General features: G+C 46.1%; 1 protein-coding gene across 10 annotated transcripts in view; it reads right to left on the bottom strand.

The window, feature by feature from the left end:
* TNRC6C (trinucleotide repeat containing adaptor 6C) overlaps positions 1 to 22608 on the bottom strand; it is a 156731-nt gene that overhangs the window by 5438 nt on the left and 128685 nt on the right. For 7 of the 10 annotated variants that reach the window (XM_033182348.1, XM_033182345.1, XM_033182347.1 and 4 more), the window contains 8 exons: positions 21611 to 21730; positions 17939 to 18022; positions 17430 to 17670; positions 12423 to 12590; positions 10592 to 10783; positions 9635 to 9778; positions 5584 to 5700; positions 4924 to 5118 (listed from right to left, as the gene is read on the bottom strand). In XM_033182348.1, coding sequence (XP_033038239.1) covers positions 4924 to 5118; positions 5584 to 5700; positions 9635 to 9778; positions 10592 to 10783; positions 12423 to 12590; positions 17430 to 17670; positions 17939 to 18022; positions 21611 to 21730 — 1261 coding nt within the window. Of the gene's footprint in view, positions 1 to 4248; positions 4428 to 4923; positions 5119 to 5583; positions 5701 to 9634; positions 9779 to 10591; positions 10784 to 12422; positions 12591 to 17429; positions 17671 to 17938; positions 18023 to 21610; positions 21731 to 22608 lie in introns of those variants that run through there. The other 3 variants (XM_033182343.1, XM_033182351.1, XM_033182350.1) reach the window with 2 other exon arrangements.

Below are 22608 nucleotides of genomic sequence, written 5' to 3'. Positions count from 1 at the left end.
GGTTTGGCTGTGTCCCCACTCAAATCTCATCTTGAATCGTAACTCCCATGATTCCCACGTTTTGTGGGAGGAACGTGGTGGGAGGTAATTGAATCATGGGGGCACGTCTTTCCTGCGCTGTTCTCGTGATAGTCTCACAAGATCTGACGGTTTAAAAAACTGGAGTTTCTCTGTACAAGCTCTCTTCTGTTCTCTTGTCTGCCACCATGTGAGATGTGCCTTTCACCTTCTGCCATGACTATGAGGCCTCCCCAGCCACGTGGAGTTATAAGTCCAACAAACCTCTTTTGTAAATTGCCTCATCTTGGGTATGTCTTTACCAGCAGCATGAAAATGGACTAATAAAGTAAACTGGTACCAGTAGAGTAGGGTGCTGCTGAAAAGATACTGAAAATGTGGAAGCAACTTTGGAACTGGGTAACAGGCAGAGGTTGGAACTCAAGGCTCAGAAAAAGATGGGAAAATGTGGGACAATTTGGAACGTCCTAGAGACTTGTGAAATGGCTTTGACAAAAAAGCTGATAGGGACATGCAGAACAGGCAGAGGCGCTGCACACCGATTCCTATGGAATCATCATTAATTGGTCCCCCAAGGGGATGTTTAGCTTGAATTGCACCTCTCAGTCTGCGTGCCTCGGCCACACTATGCTCAGCTGATCTGAACAAAATGGTCAGAGGGTAGAAATGATAAGAAGTATGGCAAAAGTTCCTATTATCTGGAACAATGGCGGTATAGTGGCACCTCAACCTCAAATGATATGGCCCGTTGTAGGAGCTAAACATAAGGATTTGTGGAAACTATTAATAGCTCTTAATAAGATCAAAATTTGGGAAAGAATAAAAAAGCATCTAGAAGAACACTCTACAAACTTGTTTTTGGATATTGCAAAATTAAAAGAACAAATATTTAAAGCATCTCAGGCACACCTGACCTTAATGCCAGGAACTGGAGTGCTAGAAGGAGCTGCAGACAGATTAGCAGCTAGTAACCCATTAAAATGAATAAAAACACTTGGAAGCTCTGTGATTTCAACGATGATTGTACTTTTAATCTGTGTTGTCTTTGTATAGTCTGCAGATGTGGATCCTGACTCCTGCAAGAAGTAGCTCACCGTGACAAAGCTGCCTTTGCTTTTATTGCTTTACAAATCAAAGATGGGGGACATGTTGGGAACAGCAACCCCCCCCCTCAAATCTGGCCATTAAACTGGACCAAAACTGGCCATAAACAAAATCTCTGCAGCACTGTGACATGTTCATGATGGCCATAATGCCCACACTGGAAGGTTGTGGGTTTACCAGAATGAGGGCAAGGAACACCTGGCCCATCCAGGGCGGAAAACTGCTTCAAGGCATTCTTAAGCCACAAACAATAGCATGAGCGATCTGTGCCTTAAGGACGTGCTCCTGCTGCAGATAACTAGCCCAACTCATCCCTTTATTTCGGCCCATCCCTTCCTTTCCCGTAAGGGATACTTTCAGTTAGTCTAGTATCTATAAAAACAATGCTAATGACTGACTGGCTGTTAATGAATATGTGGGTAAATCTCTGTTCAGGGCTCTCAGCTCTGAAGGCTGTGAGACCCCCGATATCCCACATCACACCTCTATATTTCTGTGTGTGTCTTTCATTCCTCTAGCACCGCTGGGTTAGGGTTTCCCCAATCAAGCTGGTCTCCACATGGAAGCAACTTTGGAACTGGGTAACAGGCAGAGGTTGGAACTCAAGGCTCAGAAAAAGATGGGAAAATGTGGGAAAGTTTGTAACTTCCTAGAGACTTGTGAAATGGCTTTGACAAAAATGCTGATAGGGATATGGACAATAAAGTCCAGGCTGAAGTGGTCTCAGATGACAATGAGGAACTTTTTGGGAACTGGAGCAAAGGTGGCTCTTGTTATTTTAGCAAAGAGACTGGTGCCCTAGAGATTTGTGGAACTTTCAAATTGAGAGAGATGATTTAGGGTATTTTGCAGAAGAAATTTCTTTTTTTTTTTTTTTTTTTTGAGAGGGAGTCTCGCTCTGCCACCCAGGTTGGAGTGCAGTGGCCAGATCTCAGCTCACTGCAAGCTCCGCCTCCCAGGTTTTACGCCATTCTCCTGCCTCAGCCTCCCCAGTAGCTGGGACTACAGGCGCCCGCCACGTTGCCCGGCTAGTTTTTTTTTTTTTTTGTATTTTTTAGTAGAGACGGGGTTTCAACGTGTTAGCCAGGATGGTCTCGATCTTCTGACCTCATGATCCGCCCGCCTCGGCCTCCCAAAGTGCTGGGATTACAGGCTTGAGCCACCGCACCCGGCTGCAGAAGAAATTTCTAAGCAGCAAAGCATTCAAGAGGTGACTTGGGTGCTGTTAAAAGTATTCAGTTTTATAAGGGAAGTGGAACATAAAAGTTCAGAAAATTAGCTGGGCGCAGTGGCTCATGCCTGTAATCCCAGCACTTTGGGAGGCTGAGATGGGTGGATTACCTGAGGTCGGTAGTTTGAGACCAGCCTGGCCAACATGGTGAAACCCCATCTCTACTAAAAATACAAAAATTAGCTGGGCATGGTGGTGGGCACCTGTAATCCCAGCTACTCAGGAGGCTGAGGCAGGAGAATTGCTTGAAACTGGGAGGCAGAGGTGGCAGTGAGCTGAGATCACACCTGGGTGACAAGAGTGAAACTCTATCTCAAAAAAAAAAAGGAAATCTCATTTTCTGAGGAAAAATTCAAGCAGGGTGCAGAAATGTGCCTAAGTACCGAGGAGCTGCATGTTAATCCCCAAGATGATGGGGAAAATGGAGACTGTCTCTAGAGCACGTAAGAGGTCTTCATAGAAGCCCCTCCCATCACAGGCTCAGAGGCCTACAAGGAAAAAATGGCTTCATAGGCCAGGCCCAGGGTCCACAGGCTGTGTGCAGTTTAAGAATTTGGTGCCCTGTGTCCCACCTGCTCTGGCTGTGACTAAAAGGGGCCAAGGTACAGCTTGGGCCATGGCTTCAGAGGGTGCAATCTCCAAGCCTTGGCAGCTTCCACATGGTATTGAGACTCTGGGTGCACAGAAGTGAAGAACTGAGGTTTGGAAACCTCCGCCTAGATTTCGGAGGATGTATGGAAATGCCTGGATGTTCAGACGATAGTTTGCTGCACAGGCAGGGCTCTCATGGAGAACCTCTGCTAGGGCAGTGTGGAAGGGAAATGTGGGGTTGGAGCTCCCACACAAAGTCCCTACTGGGGCACCACCTAGTAGAGCTGTGAGAAGAAGGTCACCATCCTCTAGACCCCAGAATGGTAGATCCACTGACAGCTTGCACCGTGTGCCTGGAAAAGCCGCAGACACTCAATACCAGCACACGAAGGCAGCCAAGAGGGAGGCTGTACCCTGAAGAGCTGCCCAATACCATGGCAACCAACCTCTTGCCTAAGCATGACCCAGATGTGAGACATGGAGTCAAAGAAGATCATTTTGGAGCTTTAAGATTTGATTGTCCTGCTGGATTTCAGTCTTGCATGGGATCTGTAGCCCCTTTGTTTTGGCCAATTTCTCCCATTTGGAATGACTGTTATTTACCCAATGCCTGTACCCCCATTGTATCTAGGAAGTAACTAACTTGCTTTTGATTTTACAGGCTTGTAGGTGGAAGGGACTTGCCTTATCTCAGATAGACTTTGGACTGTGGACTTCTGAGTTAATGCTGAAATGAAGACCTTGGGGAACTGCTGGGAAGGCATAATTGGTTTTGAAATGTGAGGACATGAGATTTGGGAGGGGTCAGAGGCAGAATGATACGGTTTGCCTGTGTCCCCACCCAAATCTCATCTTGAATTGTAACTCCCACAATTCCCAAGTTTCGTGGAAGGAGCCCAGTGGGAGGTAACTGAATCATGGGGGAAGGTCTTTTCCATACTGTTCTCATGATAGTGAGTCAAGTCTCATGAGATCTGATGGTTTTAAAAATGGGAGTTTCCCTGCACAAGCTCTCTCCTTGTCTGCCGCCATGTGAGACGTGCCTTTCACCTTCTGCCAGGATTGTGAGGCCTCCCCAGTCACGTGGAACTGTAAGTCTAATAAACCTCTTTCTTTTGTAAATTGCCCAGTCTCGGATATGTCTTCATCAGCAGTGTGAAAATGGATGAATACACTATCTGTAGCTGATTTTAAAAATTTTGTCATTTATTACTATTATTTTTTTAGAGACAGGGTCTCACTCTGTCACCAGGCTGGAGTGCAGTGGCTCAAGCATAGCTCACTGTAGCCTCAATCTCCTGTTCTCCCGTCTCTGCCTCCCCAGCAGTTGGGATCACAGGTATGCGCCACTATGCTCCACTTATTTTTTTGTGTGGAGATGGGGTCTCGCTTTGTTGCCCACACTGGTTTAAATCTTCAGTTTCTTCAATTCCCAGTACATTTTTCTCATCTCTGAGGTTCGACATGAAGCACCTGAGAGAAGCTGCAATATTATAAAAGTTGTGTTTTCAAACTGGTGGGGTTTGTTTCGTTTTGGGTCTGGAAAAGCCTTATGTCCCAGTGACATCTTGTGGGGAAGCAAATATAAAAAGCAGAAATCCAGATCCCTGTGCGATGGGGGTTCATGGGGGCAGACAGCCTAAAGGACTGTGCAGGCCTCTAATGACCCAGTGTGGGGCAGCTGCACTCCTGAGGATGGAGCTGGCCAGCGTGGGCCCTCAATGGGTGCTGGAACCGCCTGGGACCTCTTGGCCCAGAGCAAACCTGCTGTGTGCCGGCACACTTAGGCTGATGCTAAAAACACCAGGCTCACCCAGCTAATGCCCTGGACATCTAGGGTGGCCCTGGTGCCCTCCTAAGCCTTCCCAGGCTCCAGAGTTAGAGGCAGGGGTCCTTACAAAGGAGTTACAGGACAAAGTGGTAAGCACATCCCCTAAAAGGTAAGGCCCCCATTAGAACACGAGGAGCATGGAGCTTACCTGAGGAGTAGGAGCTGGTCCAGCCGAGGGGGCTGGCACCCCAGGTGGAGGAGGGCTTGGGATTGGTTAACCCTGGAGGTGGCCTCGTGGGTGCAGTAGTGTTTCTGGGCACCTTCCACAGTTCATGAGACAGAGAGGCTTGCGTGTGGGAGGCAGGGCCAGAGGACCACGTCGATTTAATGTCTGACAGTTTACCTAGAAAGGCAGAGAGATGGAGAATATGCAGTCTTGAGACAAACACTGCTGTGTTTGGGGAGCCACAGAGTGCTAACACCAGCAGACTGTGTGAGAGGCAAAGAAACACCAAGTCAAGCCCCTGGCAAACTCAAGTAACTGCAAATTCCCAGAAGTGTTTTGCCTCTAAGTTTTCAAAACCTTGCATACCCCTTGTCTTGTGGCCATGGGGGAAAGGAAGAGAAAAGGCAATGGGCCCACACACTTGCATGGAGAAGACGTTACCACTTCCATGTGTGTGCAAGCTGATGTGCCCAAGGTGCCCACTGTGCCTGGGCAAGGCCCCCACCCATCCTCTATCATGCCACACGGCCTCCCAGCTCAGGGAGTGAGTAAAGAGCCAATAGGAAAAGCTGGGGCCTGTCAAAGTTTTGTTTGGGGAAAGAAAGAAAATGCTACCTGCAAGTCTAGAGGCCAGGCGCGTACCTGCAACGCTAGGTGCGGATGCAATGCTGCTGAAAGAGCTACTGTAGCCGGAGGCACTGAGCGGCCAGGCACTCGAGGAAGGCAGCGTGGCATTCTGAGATGATGGCGGGGAGGACCCTGCAGAACCAAACACGGCACTGAGCAAGGTGGTGGCGGTGTCCGGGTTCGTGACTCTAACTGCAGGGTGTGAGAATCTTAACCATCAAGAATCAACCTCTCCCGAGGTTGCCATTTTTAATAGAAGCCTGAACATGAAAGTGTCATGTGGGAAGGAAGAAACAGGGCACGCCTCCTACTCTGGGTCCCTGTAGCCACTCAGGGAGGCCTGGGATGTTGCTGAAGGCGGAGGAATCAGAGGGCAAGAAGCAGCACGAGCTTCTTTGAGAATTCCCGCCAGAATGCTTAAAATACCATGTCAGAGTTTTAAAGCACCACATTGATTTCCTCTCCCAGATAAGAGAAAATAAAAATCCAGGGCAATCTACTCCTTTCACAGTTCAAACAATGGCTACAAAATAGAAGAACAAAACTCCAAGCCTTTCATTACAAAATGTGCCATAAAAATTTGAACATTTCTTCTGACTGGGGTGTCCCATCAGCTTCCACTCATATTTTGCTTAAAATTTTTTTTTTTTAGAGATGGGGCTGTTGCAATGTCGCCCACGCTGCGGCACAGTGGCTGTTCACAGGCGTGATCACAGTGCACAGCAGCCTCAACCTCCTGGGCTCGGTGATCCTCTTGCCTCAGCCTCCTGAGCGGCAGGGACCACAGGTGCCACCACACCCGGCTCATGATTCCCTTTTTAAATACATGAATAATTAAGAGACATCTGTCCTAATAACTGTGTATATGGACTTGAGTTATTCTATCCCTAGGACTGTAGTTTTTTGAGGAAAGCTTGTCCCTGTGCCTGAAAGGGAGACTTGGGGTAAACGGGCCATCCTTAAGGCACCTTGATCCCTTGTGTGAAAGCTCAGCTCCTCGCTGCTTGGTTTTATTTTGTATTTTCTAATGTGACTCTCCCTTTCAATTCTGTGAAGAAAGCAAGAAGCTGGATAAGAAGAGTGAGGACGGAGTAATGGTGACAGCTGGGGTGAACGCGGGATGGAAAGAGCTCTCATTGGGACAATAACTCTGCCAGTGCATGGATCCTGGCTAGCAGAGGGAACATAAGCACAGTCTGGCTGTTAAACTGATGACCACAAACAGAATCGGATGGTTTCTGAAAAGCCATGGCATCTCAGCTGTAGGCCCACATGACGTTGTGCAGTGAATAACCAGGCATGTGGCACCTCCTGGACACATGCAGTGTCCAACCTGCACAGCTGTTTGCAGCTGCCCTGCTGCAAGTGACCTCTTTAGAATGAGGGCACCAGAGTTGAGGAAAGTTAGCATTTATGGGTAACCTGCAGGTCTTCACTTTTATTTTTTCCAATTTTTATTTTGGGTTCTGGGAGTCCACGTGCAGGTCTGTCACACAGGTGGACTGTGTGCTGCGGGGGTGTGTTGTAGAGACCAATCCATCACCTAGGTAGCGAGCATAGTACCTGATAGGCAGTTTTTCAATCCTCCCCTTCCTCCCACCCTCTACCCTCCAACAGGCCCGCTGTCTGCTGCTCCCTTCTTTGTGTTATGTAAACTCAGGCTGTCTGCTTTCTGTTCCTGTGTTAATTTGCTCAGGAAGGTCTTTACTTTAAAAAGGTGTCAGCTTGGCCGGGCGCAGTGGCTCAGGCATGTAATCCCAGCACTTTGGGAGGCCTTTTCTTTTTTTTTTTTGAGACGAAGTGTTGCTCTGTCACCCAGGCTAGAGTGCAGTGGCCCAATCACAGCTCACTGCAGTCCTGACATCCCAAGCTCAAGTGATTCTCTTGTCTCAGCTTCCTGAGTAGCTGGAACCACCAATGTGTGCCACTACACCCAGCTAATTTTTTCATTTTTAATTTTTTGTAGAGATAGGGTCTCATATTGCCCAGCTGGTTTCAAATTCCTGGCCGCAAGTGATTCTCCCACCTTGGCCTCCCAATGTGCTGGGATTACAGGTGTGAGCCGCTGTGCTCAGCCTGCTAGTGCTTTCTGGTTAGCAACTTCTACGTGAAGAGATGTTCATTGTACTCCCCTTTCTTTCAGTAACAAACCCTAATGTATCCTTAAATACAACCAAGAGAGGTACCAGAGTAGAGGAACAAAGTTCCTAGTGCTGGTCATGAGCTGAAGGGGAGGACTGGCATGAGCCACTTGAGCTGGCTGCTGCTGAATACTGATGTCTATGCACAAGTGCCAGGGCAGGCTCAAGCACCCGGGAAGTCAAATGATGTTCACTTGGAGCTACAAGTCACCCAGGTTGGCTGGCTGGCTGGTTCTTAGGCTTAGGGTTGGAGATGCCACTGCCTTGCCTTATCTCCATGGCCAATGCATTTCTTAGGCTGAGGTTCTCTTCTGCCCTCCCTGCAAGTCGATATCCTTAACTGGACAGGCTATGGAACTGGAGGACAGCTGCATGTGGAGCTGGAGAAGAGCTGCCACGTGTTTCTCAGGTCATCTTCATCACATCATGGCACACTCAGGCGATGGCGGAGGCCACTCCCAGTGGCCCTGGTTCTGCCTGGAGGCGAAGGGGCCACTTGATCCTTCATCTGGGCACCACTCAGGGAGCTCTGCCACATATTAAGCAACTTCGATTCTTTCCAACTTCCCTTATGACCTGGATCTGTACAACCTGCATCCCACTTCTCCACAACCCTCAAAATATGCTAACTTTCCTGTCTGGCACAACCCTGGTGCTCCACCAGGTGTGACAAGCAGGGAGGGCTGGGTCTCTGATTCTGGCTGGCGCCTCACCTGTCCTCTGCGCCACACAGCTCCCTTTTGGGTACCACTTGGCTGTGTCTGACAGCAGGGACACTCATAACACCCCTGCTCTGAAAAGCAGCTGCATCTGAAAAGCAGCTGTGTAACCCCAAGGACTACACAGCATTAAACAGACAGGGCAATCTGTATTCATGTTGGCTTTCCAGTCAAACCACAGATACATTTAGAAGCCTATCACTTTAAAGAACCACAGAAGCAGTCAGGTACACTGGGGCTCACGCCTGTAATCCCAGCACTTTTGGGAGGCCGAGTCAGGTGGATCACTTGAGGTCAGGAGTTCGAGATCAGCCTAGCCAACAAGGTGAAACACCGTCTCTACTAAAAACAGAAAAAATTAGCTGAGTGTGGTGGTGCACGCCTGTAGTCCCAGCTCCTCGGGAGGCTGAGGCATGAGAATCACTTGAGCCTGGGAGGCGGGTGGAGGTTGCAGTGAGCCAAGATCACCCCACTATACTCCAGCCTGGGCAAACGAGCAAGAATCTGTGTCAAAAAAAAAAAAAAAAAAAAAAAAAAAGAAAGAAAGAAAGAAAAAGAAAAGAAGCAAACACAAAACACAAGGCTCCAATGAGTCATATTTCAAGTGGGAAACTTAACGTTTTGGGAATTACCGAGGTGGCCTTATTAGTGGTAGTACCTATGGCAATCTAGCTCTTTCTTCCACAAAATAGCATGCTGTGATAAAACTTTGTCAGAGATGGCACTTTTATGATAAGACATTACTTATCAATAAATTCAGCAGCATGGGTGACACCTGAGGTCAGGAGTTCGAGACCAGCCTGGCCAACAGAGCGAAACCCTGTCTCTACTAAAAATACAAAAATCAGCCCGGTATGGTGGCACATGCCTGTAATTCCAGCTACTTGGGAGGCTGAGGCAGGAGAGTCGCTTGAACTCAGGAGGTGGAGGTTGCAGAGCTGAGATCATGCCACTGCACTCCAGCCTGGAAGACAGAGTGAGGCTTCATCTCAAAAAAAAAAAAAAAAAAAAAAAATCCAGCAGAAACTCAAATTGATGTCCATTTCCCCATAAGCACTAACTGCCGTCTCTTCATGCTGCTTCAGATGACTGCTTCAACTGTGCCTTGTATCATCCCTGCCTCAGAGCCCAACCTGTCACCCCTGACATCTCCAAATGGGTCTAGAGAGATCGTCCACGCAGAGACAGGCAGAGCAGCACCCTCACCTCCACTCTTGAGGAGGTAGCGGTTGACATCCTGGATGGTGGTATTGATGGTAGGCCCAGTGGGGACACTGCCAGGAGTGACGTCAGGGTCATTCTCAGGGTCAATATTCTGCAGTCCTTTCCATGGAACTCCCGGATGGAATTCTGTTTAAGAAACCCAAATGAGAAGCCACACATCAGAACATCTGCACATTGATTCATGACATTTTAAGAGATGTTTTGTCCTGTTTGTAGAAATTTTTATAATCTGCTAATTAAATGAGAGGTACACTTTATACTCTTGATACTCTCTTTCATTAAAACAATCAATCCTTTGGAACAAACTAGAACCAGGTATTTTTTTTTTTTTTTTTTTGAGACGGAGTCTTGCTCTGCCGCCCAGGCTGGAGTGCAGTGGCCGGATCTCAGCTCACTGCAAGCTCCGCCTCCCGGGTTTACGCCATTCTCCTGCCTCAGCCTCCCGAGTAGCTGGGACTACAGGCGCCCGCCACCTCGCCCGGCTAGTTTTTTGTATTTTTTAGTAGAGATGGGGTTTCACCGTGTTAGCCAGGATGGTCTCGATCTCCTGACCTCGTGATCCGCCCGTCTCGGCCTCCCAAAGTGCTGGGATTACAGGCTTGAGCCACCGCGCCCGGCCTAGAACCAGGTACTATAGCTATCATATTAAGACAGTTTTCACACAGAGTCGGAACAGTTTTACCACATGGTATATACAGTGTGCTTCCTCCCTGCCACCCCGTCCACTTCTCATGTTGAACTAAGGGATTACAGAAAAATGCCTGATGCTAACCATACCCAAAATTGATCTGACAAATGGATTTCCAAGGAAAACGCCAAAGCTCTGGGCTTAACGCTTCCAGATCCTTAGCTCAGGATCCCCCCAGCCTCATCACTCTCTGCAGGCTTGGAGCGTGTTCTGACCTGCTGCTGTTGCACGGAAGTGTTGCATGGTCTTACCTGGGGGCCAGTTGATGCTAGAGCCATTTGAGATTTTATCACTGTCAGATTTGGCACGTGACCAGCTATGGGGAACAGCTACGGGAGGACTGGCTGGTGACTCACTGTTCTGGATTAAATCGTACCGGCCATAGGAGTCATCAATGGAGGACTTACCTGGAGGCCCAATGCTTAGACCTCCAGGGATAGCACCTATGGGGACAATAGGAAACAAAGAAGCGAGTGAATACCCTCCAGTTGAGAGACAGCAGAAGATACCCTAAGCCTCCCTATGCACCTTCTGTTCTAGGTCCAACGCCTTGCTCTATTCGGTTACATGAATTGTAAGACTTGGTTGTCCAGGATTCTGTAAGAATCAATGCCTTTTTTTTTCTTTTTTTTGAGACAATGTCTCACTCTGTTGTCCAGGCTGGAGTGTAGTGATGTGATCAGGGCTCACTGCAGCCTCAACCTCCTGGGCTCAAGGGATCCTCCCACCTTGGCCTCCCAAGCAGCTGGGACTACAGGTGTGAGCCACCATGCCTGGCCAGTGACTATTTAAGTTAGCTCCAATTTCAGCCCTCAAAGACCGAAAGCCCTGAAGAACAATTTTAGTTTGTCCAGTTAGAAATCTTTATAAAATACATATCCATACCATGGGAAGCTGCCCTTAATAAACCTTATGAGGGGACAACTTATGAGTCTTCGTGATTAGTTATCAAATTTGCTCTTACCTCTTCCCTCCTTTTAGTCTGAAACCCTCACTCTGGAAGAACACAGTGGATGTTAAAAATTCATACAGAACCAAACCAACCAGCCACAGGCAGCAAGGCCCTCCTGCTAAGAAACGTGCCAGCAGTGTGTGATGATTTTTCGTAAGTTAGCCATGAGACATAGTTTCCTTTTTCTTTTTAGAATGCTTTGTATCAAGAGAGAACTACGTAACCTATTGAATTTCCTTTGCTGTTTATTCTACCAGCAAGTTCAGAGCTAAATTTAATGCTTGAGAGTGAGAGCACCTCCTACGGTTATCATTTTTGCTTCCACCTTACTGGTGTGTCCATCCGTAACGAGTTCCTGATGGGGACACCAGTTTGGAGTAAGACAGACTGCTTGGATGGAGGGGAATAACCAACAGAAATGCACTCTAGTATTTACAGCTGCAGTTCCCATACATACTGCATATTTGATTTTCTATTTGTGTTTTACTATTTTATTGAAAATATTTCAGCAGACTCAAGTTTTTGTTGATGAATATAGATATAAAAAAAAAAGTACATAGGCTATGACCTAGATTCTTTGCTGCTCTGGGGTTTTCAAATTATTTCTAGGTTTGTAGCTAAGATCTAATGGCTGGGTTTTAAGAAGTTTGATCACTGACTAGCTGAGATCTTTTTTTCTTTTTTTCATGAGACGGAGTCTCGCTCTGTCGCCCAGGCTGGAGTGCAGTGGCCGAATCTCGACTAACTGCAAGCTCCGCCTCCCGGGTTTACGCCATTCTCCTGCCTCAGCCTCCCGAGTAGCTGGGACTACAGGCACTCGCCACCACGCCCGGCTAGTTTTTTGTATTTTTTAGTAGAGACGGGGTTTCACCATGTTAGCCAGGATGGTCTTGATCTCCTGACCTCGTGATCCACCCGTCTCGGCCTCCCAAAGTGCTGGGATTACAGGCTTGAGCCACCGCGCCTGGCCTAGCTGAGATCTTATATGCACTATAATGGAATGGGTTATTTTAAATCCAACTTTCAGTGCTCAATTCTTAGGAAAGTATAGAATGGGTACGTTATACAACAGGAAGATCGATTACTAAGCCAGCAGTGATCCCACCACAGGCATCTTAGCCCAGACGTACCATGCTTGCTAGGGTTCTGCTCCAGGGGGGAAGCGGCACTGGGCAAGTTATCCATGGAGTTGGGGTGCGTCCACTGGGGGAGGCGTGACTGGGACTGGGATGGGTCCTTCACCGACAAGCCACTGGTCATGTCCATGCTGTTGACATTCATGTTTGGGTTCAGTCCAGCTAAAGAGAGAGATGCGATTAGGATTCGCCTGCTCCTCTAAAAGACTTCATTCTAAAGCTCTCCTACAGAAGCTATTTCAGTCTTCGCTTACAGCAAAATTTTTTTTTGTTTTTTGAGACGGAGTCTTGCTCTTGTTGCCCGGGCTAGAGTGCAATGGCACGATCTTGGCTCACTGCAACCTCCGCTTCCTGGGTTTAAGTGATTCTCCTGCCTCAGCCTCCCAAGTAGATGGGATACAACAAAATATTTTAACTGTAACTTTTAGTGCTGGTGAAAAAATACTTTTTGTCTTCATAACAGTATGTACTTCTCGGAATATTACTCCTAAATTAAGGTGAAAATGTGAATAGTCTTTGATTAAGTGAGGCCCACGACTCTCTTCACTTTACTTGTTTCAGTGCTGGATAAACATGGTCCTGAGGCTTCTCAGAGTCCACAGGAAAACAGAAAAAGTGCAAACTATTAGGAAAATCTTTTCTGGTTTTGGGATATCTTATGGAAACTCATTGGGTCAAAAACACTTCTCCAGAACTCTAAAGTACCACCTATGAAACAGACTGATAGGATAATTCAGTTCTACCTTCAGTGAGTTTCCTTTACAAAAGTCTGCTCTGAAAGAGTTAGTGAATTAAATATCAAACTACTTTTAAGGAACTGAACTATTTGACAGATGGGGTGCTGCCATCTGCCCCCAGCTGGGATGGTGAGCTGAGGCTTCTGAGCTCGTTTCTTATAGCGAAAAGCAGGTAGCTGGTTATGTGTCCAGGACCTGTACTAAGCTAGGTTAATAAGGAAAGACGATGAGGAAGGGGGACAATGATAAAAAGGCTGAAGTAAAGGCGTTCTGATGAGGACACCAGTTTGGAGCAGGACGGACTGCTTCTTTGGAAGGGAATAACGAGCAGAAGGGTCCCCCTCCTTGGATTTCCAGCTGCAGTTCCCATGACCACATACACATACTCCACAGATCCTTACCATGTGCACAACTATGCCACATGGTACGTAAGCACAGTGAGCCTCTACTACTAAGCCAGGTGCTGAACATTCTGGTTCTTACCTTTATTTCAGAGGCTGCAAATTCAAATGCCCACAGGAGCCAAGTGGGCCATGCACATGAAGAGGTGGGCCTCACGGGGACTGTGGCAAACCAGAGTGTCTGTCCTGTCTAAATAAACAGGAGCTACTGGGGCCAACCACTTATTGCTACATGGAACGCAGACCCACTAAAGCCATTTTTAAGAGAAACCAGAAGCCACTTTCCCCAATTTTTGAATGTTGGCATTAACACACGCCTATGCACATGCACATACACGCTTCGCAGACTTAACAAAACGCCTTTGCAAGCCCCTCAGTGCCACGGGGCTGTCTACTTGCAATCTCTGAGTTCTCTTCGTTTCAGCTTGTACAGATATAGTCAGGTAAGGTGGCAACAATGTCAGGGCTTCAACCTGGCCTTCAGAACGCTCCAAATTCCACAATTTGGCCCCAACCCATCTCTCCCAACTTTCCCCTCTGGGAGAGTCAGCTAGACTGGCCTGGCCCTTGCAAAATGGGCCCCTGAAACAGGCCAGGCCTCTTTCTTCTGTGCTATGTGAGGCTTCCCCTTCGTTTGGAAAGGCTTCCTCTTTATTTACTGTCATCCTATCTAATCATCTGAGGTTCAAGCTTAATACTATTCTCTGATGTTTCTTTCACCACTCAAAGTGAAAGTGAACTTTTCCTTCTCTAGACCCCTGTGGGAATCACATGACACTGGTATCAAGGTTATTTTTCCCTGTTTATATGCCTGCTTTTCCCATCTAAATGACCTCCAGGTGGCAAAAGACTGAGAATAACAAGGACAGGCTGAATGTGAGGGAAGGAAGGTAGCTGGGAGCCCCCACTACGGACTATGGGCTGCTGGTTTCTTTACATGAATTGCTGAGTTTCTAATAGGCTCTTCAACATAGGTGCTGATGCAGAGAAATGCTGAGAGCCAGCAAGATAGGCAATTTTACAACCAAAGTTTCCTATACTTTATTAGTTATTTAATACATTTATAACTTCACTGTGAATATTATAAAATATTATCCAAATTATTTTTCAACTAATTTCAAAGATTCACTGCATGAATTCTTTAACTTGTACTAAGAGAAAAAATCCTTAAGAGTAAAGATAAGTGGCCGGGCGCAGTGGCTCATGCCTGTAGTCCCAGCACTTTGGGAGGCCAAGGTGGATGGATCACCTGAGGTCAGGAGTTCGAGACCAGCCTGGCCAACATGGTGAAACTCAGTTTTACTAAAAATACAAAAATTAGCCAGGCGTGGTGATGCATGCCTGTAATCCCATCAACCTGGAAGGCTGAGGCAGGAGAATCGCTTGAATTCAGAAGGTGGAGGTCGCAGTGAGCCGAGATGGCGCCATTGCACTGCAGCCTGGGCAACAGAGCAAGACTCCATCTCAAAATAAATAAATAAAAATAAAAAAAAGTCATGATAAGTGTACTTTATCTTCCAAATATAGGTTAAGAAGACAGGTGAATACTAGAAAGCTGAAGCTAATGTATTTTAGGATAATAGGTGGAATGAAATTTGTTTCTAAAACAGAAGCACTTACATAAGTAGCTGACATTTTACAAAGTGTTTGCTATGTGCTAGGCACTATTTAAGGACTTTACATATTAGGCCGGGTGTGATGGCTCATGTCTGTAATCACAGCACTTTGGGAAGCTGAGACCAGGAGGATCACTTGAGGCCAGGAGTTTGAGGCTGCAATGAGCTATCATCATGCCATTGCACTCCAGCCAAAAAAAAAAAAAGAGGCCGGGAGTGGTGGCTCATGCCTGTAATCCCAGCACTTTAGGAGGCCAAGGCAGGTGATCACAAGGTCAGGAGATTGAGACCATCCTGGCTAATACGCTGAAGCCCCGTCTCTACTAAAAATACAAAAAATTAGCTGGGTGCGCCGAGATCGCGCCACTGCACTCCAGCCTAGGCAACAGAGAGAGACTCCGTCTCCAAAAAAAAAAAAAAAAGAGAACTTTACATATTAGCTTATTTAATCTTTAAAACAAACCTAGGAGTTAAGTATTTCTACATTACAGATGAAGAAATTAAGGTATGGCTGGGTATGGTGTCTCAGGCCTGTAATCCTAACACTTAGGGAGGGTCACTTGAGGTCAGGAGTTTGAGACTTGCCTGGGCAAAACAGAAAGACCCCGTCTCTAATGGGGAAAAAAAAAAGAAAAGAAAAGAAATTGAGACAAAAAGCAGCCAGGCAAGTTGCCCAAGTTAGTAGTGAGCCTGCTGGTGGTGAGTTGGGACTCAAACCTAGGCAGTCTCATTCCTAAGTCAGGTCTTAACTACTTAGACACAAAGGGTGTTAACGGATGAGACAATAATTAAGGAACGAGATCACCTAGTCTAGTATTTATCAATCTCATATTAAAGATATATCACATTTATAATATGTCAAGTAAAAAGTGTTCAAATGATTACAATACACCGCCCTTTTGAGAGACATTGAATAGAATTAGGTAAGTGAATATTATCTGCTGGTAGCAAATTCACTACCACTCAACTGGCCTTTGGCCCTTTACAGATGTATTTTCCAAGTTACTAATACCCTTTGTCCTGCATCTACAGACTCTAATAGCAATCAACAGACAAGCCTAAAGTGCTTTCACTAAGTTCTGAATTCTTACAGCAAATTAGTCCACGCAGAATCAATTTACTCATTTATACCCTCTGGTGTCTTCAGGTATGTGAGCTGTCTCCCTCCTGGTAGGCCTGACCTTGAGGCCTGGCACCATGTCTTATAGTGACCTGCAGGTTTCATGTGCCGAGTGTGCTTCTACAAGTTAGATTTCAATATACATATGTTGATTTCATTGATTATACAAATCACATTTCATACAAAATGAGTTGTATCAACAACCACTGCTTTTTAAGAAGTGCTTTTAATGTAAATCTGAATACTTTTACTGACCAAACCATTTTAAAGTCTTCTCTGCGGTTTAGGCTGGAGGAAGTGGCTGGTAAAGTACAGTTCACAGTAGACTAGGAACAGAACAAACTCTGGAGATGTGATAATGGAAATGAGATTTTGGAGGCTCTGACTGGTACCACCTTTAAAGGTTTTATACTGAGAGTATTATGGCAGCAGCAAAACTCCTGCTCTACAGAACACGGTTAGTGTTGTTCCCTTATTAAAAATCCTTGAGGGCCGGGCGCGGTGGCTCAAGCCTGTAATCCCAGCACTTTGGGAGGCCGAGACGGGCGGATCGCGAGGTCAGGAGATCGAGACCATCCTGGCTAACACGGTGAAACCCCGTCTCTACTAAAAATACAAAAAAACTAGCCGGGCGAGATGGCGGGCGCCTGTAGTCCCAGCTACTCGGGAGGCTGAGGCAGGAGAATGGCGTAAACCCGGGAGGCGGAGCTTGCAGTGAGCTGAGATCCGGCCACTGCACTCCAGTCCGGGCAACAGAGCGAGACTCCACCTCAAAAAAAAAAAAAAAAAAAAAAAAAAAAATCCTTGAGACTGGGAATGGTGGCTCACATCTGTAAACCCAGCACTTTAAGAGGCTGAGGTGGGAGGACTGCTTGAGCCCAGGAGTTTGAGACCAACCTGGGCAACGTGGTGAGACCCCATTTCTCCAAAAAATAATAAAAAACTTTAAAATTAAAAAGCCTTGAGATACCTGTTCTCTGATTTTGTCTGGGGCTGCATTTCCAACAGGCTATGGTTTCAGCGCTGGCCAGTCCTCCTAACCACTGAAATGCTGCCCTGGCTACCACATATGGACTCCAGGTACCCTCTCTACCTGATATGGCTGTTGAAGACCATGGGACACTCACCAAGAGGGTAAGGAGCAAAGGTGTTGGGTGAAGACTGCTGCTCTTTGGTCTGCAGGTCAGGTAGGCCGGGAGTCTGCGGGTGCGAGGGGAAGCTGTCCATGGCCGATTTGCCTGCAGAGGGGTGCAGAGACAGGTGCGGCGGGGGCGGTGGCGGTGGTGGCTGCTTCACGAGCAGGGCCTGGGCCAGCTGGCGCTGGTGCTGCTGGATCTGCTGCTGCAGATTAGTGATTGTGCGCGCAACCTGGCAGGCAGAGACATAGGTGCGTTAACCAGGTGGGAAGGGACACTCATGGCTTGTCTAGGGACCAAGTGAATTCTTCATTGTCTTTATGCTGAGGCCACCACTGGCTAGGTCAACCTCCTCCCAAACCTAGCTGAACCCAGGAATTTTCCAAGGAAGGCTTGGCTACAGAAAAATCAAAGATCATCTAATAGTTCATCAATTAGCATCTCTTCTATCAGGGAAAAAATTATAGCTCATGATAAAAATCAATCTGGGTAGCACCTACTTGCTGCTCCTGTTGTCTCATGGATCCGGACACATTACGCTGGGCCTGTAACATCTGCTGCTGGATTTGTAAACGTTGGTATGCCTGTTGACAGAAAGAAGAGTTAAAATAGTATAATAATTAAGTATAAGTTGAACTAATGGTTCAACTTTCTGACATTAGTTAAAAAACAAAAAAAGAGAACCTAGCCACTCTTCTTGGCCCATACTGTGGCTGACACATACTTTTTTTTTTTTTTTTTTCAGATGGAGTCTCGCTCTGTCACCTAGGCTGGAGTGCAATGGCGCGATCTCAGCTCACTGCCACTTCTGCCTCCCGGGTTCAAGAAATTCTTCTGCCTCAGTCTCCTGAGTAGCTGGGATTACAGTCACGTGCCACGTTGCCCAGCTAATTTTTGTATTTTTAGTAGAGATGGGGTTTCATTATGTTGGCCAGGCTGGTCTCAAACTACTGACCTCATGATCTGCCCGCCTCAGCCTCCCAAAGTGCTGGGATTACAGGCATGAGCCAAAGCGCCCAATTGTGGCTGACACATATTCTGGAGGTACAGAGCAGTTTTAAAAGATTAATGTCTTATCCACTTTTTTAGTGTACAGAATTAGAAAAAATCACAGAGTCAATACCCATTTAGTGTTGGTGATGATGTTGGTCAGCAAATATTTTTCATTTAATGAAAAGATCAAAATTCTTCTGCTTGATTCATACAAACTTAAACAACCACCACCACCACCACCACCACCACCTATTCTATAATGATGGAGACTGAAGTCCAGCACAGCCCAGACAATGTGGCAAAGCACTGGGAGTAACTGTCCCAAATCATTCAAGAATAATGTGTGTTAAACAACGTGGTTATCTCCATAACATCACGGGAATGAAAGCTAAGAGAGAATCTGAAATGCATTTTTGCCACATGAACCTGTCATCTACAAAGTTGGTTAAAGTTATGATGATATTCTTCTGTACACTGACATAGAAGCTTTGGTCACTTGACTGTTTTGAAATGTTGGTTGAATATCATAATTTTTTCTTACAACATGAATTTTAGGGACATTTTTGGCAAAAGGACTCATTAAAGTAGAATCCAAATAAAGGTGGAGATTGTACTATTAGAAATGCCTCATTAATCTGCAATCACGGAGGAATAAAATACTTGAGTAAATCCTTATAGGCCCTAAAACTTAACCTTATGGAAGCACTGAAACTTTATTTTTCCATTTTTTCTGGAAAAATATTTAAGAACAGAATACATTGTTTTAAAATTAGAACACACTATTGTAATCCAACATTTTCTTGATGTCTTTCACACCATGGGGTCAATAAAAACTTACTGTATAACTAAAAGATTCTAGCACATCAGTAAGAAAATCAGCTCTGTGCCAGAATACAGCAATGCCTGTGTCATCAAGCGGCAGAAAGCAATCTTCCTCTATAGTAACAGTTCTAAACCCGCATGCTTTTTCTATGAGTGCCTGTTTTCAGAGTTGTCTCCTTTCCTTTGGAGGTCAGTGGTCTCCAGCTGGCAGGACTGAAAGCAACAGGACTGCACATGTGCACTGCCTCCCCACAGCGATTCCTCCCTTCTGATAGATGAAAAAACAGTCTCTGGCTGGGCGCAGTGGCTCACGCCTGTAATCCCAGCACTTTGTGAGGCTGAGGTGGGAGGATCACCTGAGGTTAGGAGTTCGAGACCAGCCTGACCAACATGGTGAAACCCCGTCTCTACTAAAAATACAAATGTTAGCCAGGTGTGGTGGCGGGCGCCTGTAATCCAAGCTACTTGGGAGGCTGAGACAGAAGAATTGCTTGAACCCACAAGGTGGAGGCTGCAGTGAGCCATGATCGCACCACTGCACTCCAGCCTGGGCGACAGAGCAAGACTAGCAAGACTCCGTCTCAAAAAAAAAAAAAAAGAAAAAACAGTTTCTGAGGGCCAAGCCTTGGTCCTGACTTCATGTCTAGAGCTCTGTGCTCTCCCTTAAAGCGAGGACACATAGCATGTATCTCTGGGACACATCCTTCCCTCCTTCCTTCTGTCCTTCCCTGCTGCTTACAGAAAAGCCAGACCTCAAACTTGTTGGACATACGTCTAAAAAACGGCAAAGGGGAAGGACTGAGGGCTCAAGTACTCTCTTATTTGCAAAGATCTTATGCCAATGGTTTTGTCTTTTGGAGTCCCATTCTTTTTTTTTTTTTTTCCTCCTTCATGATTCCTGGTCATTTTTTTTTTTTTTTTTTTTTGAGATGGAGTCTTGCTCTGTCACCCAGGCTGGAGTGCAATGGTGCGAGGCTCACCGCAACTTCCGCCTTTCAGGTTTAAGCGATTCTCCTGCCTCAGCCTCCCAAGTAGCTGGGACTACAGATGTGCACCACCATGCCCGGTTAATTTTTGCATTTTTAGTAGAGACAGGGTTTCACCATGTTGGCCAGGCTAATCTCAAACTCCTGACCTCAGGTGATCCACCCGCCTGGGCCTCCCAAAATCCTCGATTACAGGCATGAGCCACTGTGCTTGGCCGATTCCTAGTCATCTTCTAGGTGATGAAGTTGCTGGCTAAGATTGCTAAATAAATCAAGTACCCACATTAAAGAATGAAACAACTCACTGGGTCTTTTAGTGCATATAATTTCAGTAGGCATCTAGGTATACAATGACATGGCAATTTATGGTAAAATCAGTAAGACCGTTTGAAAATTTTAAAAAAATCAAGATTATGTACAAGTTATAAAACTTTCAGGCCAGACATGGTGGCTCACGCCTGTAATCCCAGCACTTTGGGAGGCCGAGGCGGGCGAATCACAAGGTCAGGAGATCGAGACCACAGTGAAACCCCGTCTCTACTAAAAATACAAAAAGTTAGCTGGGTGCGGTAGCGGGTGCCTGTAGTCCCAGCTACTCTGGAGGCTGAGGCAGGAGAATGGCATGAACCCAGGAGACGGAGCTTGCAGTGAGCCGAGATTACACCACTGCACTCCAGCCTGGGCGACAAAGCAAGACTCCATCTCAAAAAAAAAAAAAAAATCTTTCAAGAATTATTAGGTCACATCAGCCATTCTAGACCAGGGTTTCATGAGAGAATTAAGTTCTAACGTTCTAAGGTATCTACTATATGTAACAAAGCAATTTTTCTCCTGTGCTTCTAGAATAGTATTTACATATACCATCCTTAGAATTATTGAGAAAATAGTCACTCAAATGATTTTTTGCGTTCTGTGGTTCTCAGAAACTCTGGCTGAGAGCTCAAATGAAAAGACACGCCTAATTATAAAATCTGGTAGATTTTTTGAACACAAACAGGCCAAGCCAGGTGCAGTGGTGCACACCGAGTAGGCCTCTCAGCTACTCAGGAGGCTGAGGTGGGAGGATCCCTTGAGTCCAGGAGTTCCAGACCAGCCTGGCAACATAGTGAGATGCTGCCTCTAAACAATAACAAAAACAAAAACAAAGAGGCCAAAACATTTACAAAACTTAGTAAGGACACCTTTGAGTGAGAACTTCCTAACTCATGAAGAGTTTAAATACTTCATGACAGTCTCAATGACATCCCCGATGTAAAGACAAACATTATCACAACTGCTGCTCTCAGTGGTGCGCCACACTGGTGCATCTGCACGGACACCAGGAGAGCACTCGGCCTGCGTGCTCTAACGTGCATGGGTCTGTCCACTTACCAGCTGCAGCTGATAGAGCTGGTTCAACATCGTCATATGCTGAGGATTAATTGGCGAGGTTAATAGTGCAGGGTTGAGACCAATGTTTTTTGCTGCAAACTGCAAAAGCTGTGCTTGAACCTGTTTAACAAAAAATATGCGATCAGCCATTGTATCTCTATTAAAATAGTTACTTGTCCATGTAGTTTTTCAAAATTCAAAAATGATTAAGTGATAATTCGTAGGGAGACCCCCGGAAACTACTGCTACGGAATAAAAGATGAAATGCCCCTGATTATTGTAAATACAAAATTGCACGTAGGACTGCATAAAGACAATGCAAGGCTGGGCTGCCAGAATGAGCCAACAGTGCGTGATGTGCTTCCCCCTTCAGAGAGCCTATCAACGGACGTGCAGTCAGGGAGGTTTCACCTCACCAAGATTCCTATCCCAGAGAAGCAGATGTTCATAGCTCTGGAAATGGAATATGACCCTTGTGGAGAGCCTATAAACGGACGCATGAGGGACGCTTGTTCACATGGATAAGATAGGGTTATAAATGCCCTTCTCTTGCTTGCCATGGCTCTTCTAGGGCTCTTCAGGGTTAAGGCATACTCCCTTCTGAGAATTTGTGGTCTAACCAGTTGTATAGTTTCATGCCCTGTTTCTATTGATTGTTTGCAACAAGCTTTCGCTGCAATTATTACTACTGATTAGTATCTTACTAAACATAGGTTATGGACAGACTGTGTTTCTGTTTTAAGGCTCTGTTAGAAATTGCTGACGCACACACTATATCGTAAATTCTTATCTCTGTATACTCTACTTCTGCATACCAATGTTATGTTAAAGAATTACTTCATCCCATGTGATCATCTCACCTCATAAACAAACGACCCTATATCCCTCACTAACCTACCCTGCCCTCACTAAACTTAATAATAAATGCTGGTATATCCAGTGCATTGGTGGTATTGCAGGACCAAAAGGCGGTGACACGCTGGACCCAGCTTTCACTA

This window comes from Trachypithecus francoisi, unplaced genomic scaffold (assembly GCF_009764315.1).
Source record: "Trachypithecus francoisi isolate TF-2019V2 unplaced genomic scaffold, Tfra_2.0 Lachesis_group20, whole genome shotgun sequence".
NCBI lineage: Eukaryota > Metazoa > Chordata > Mammalia > Primates > Cercopithecidae > Trachypithecus > Trachypithecus francoisi.
Note: the sequence above shows the minus strand (reverse complement) of the source record. Positions and strands in the feature narration are given on the sequence as shown.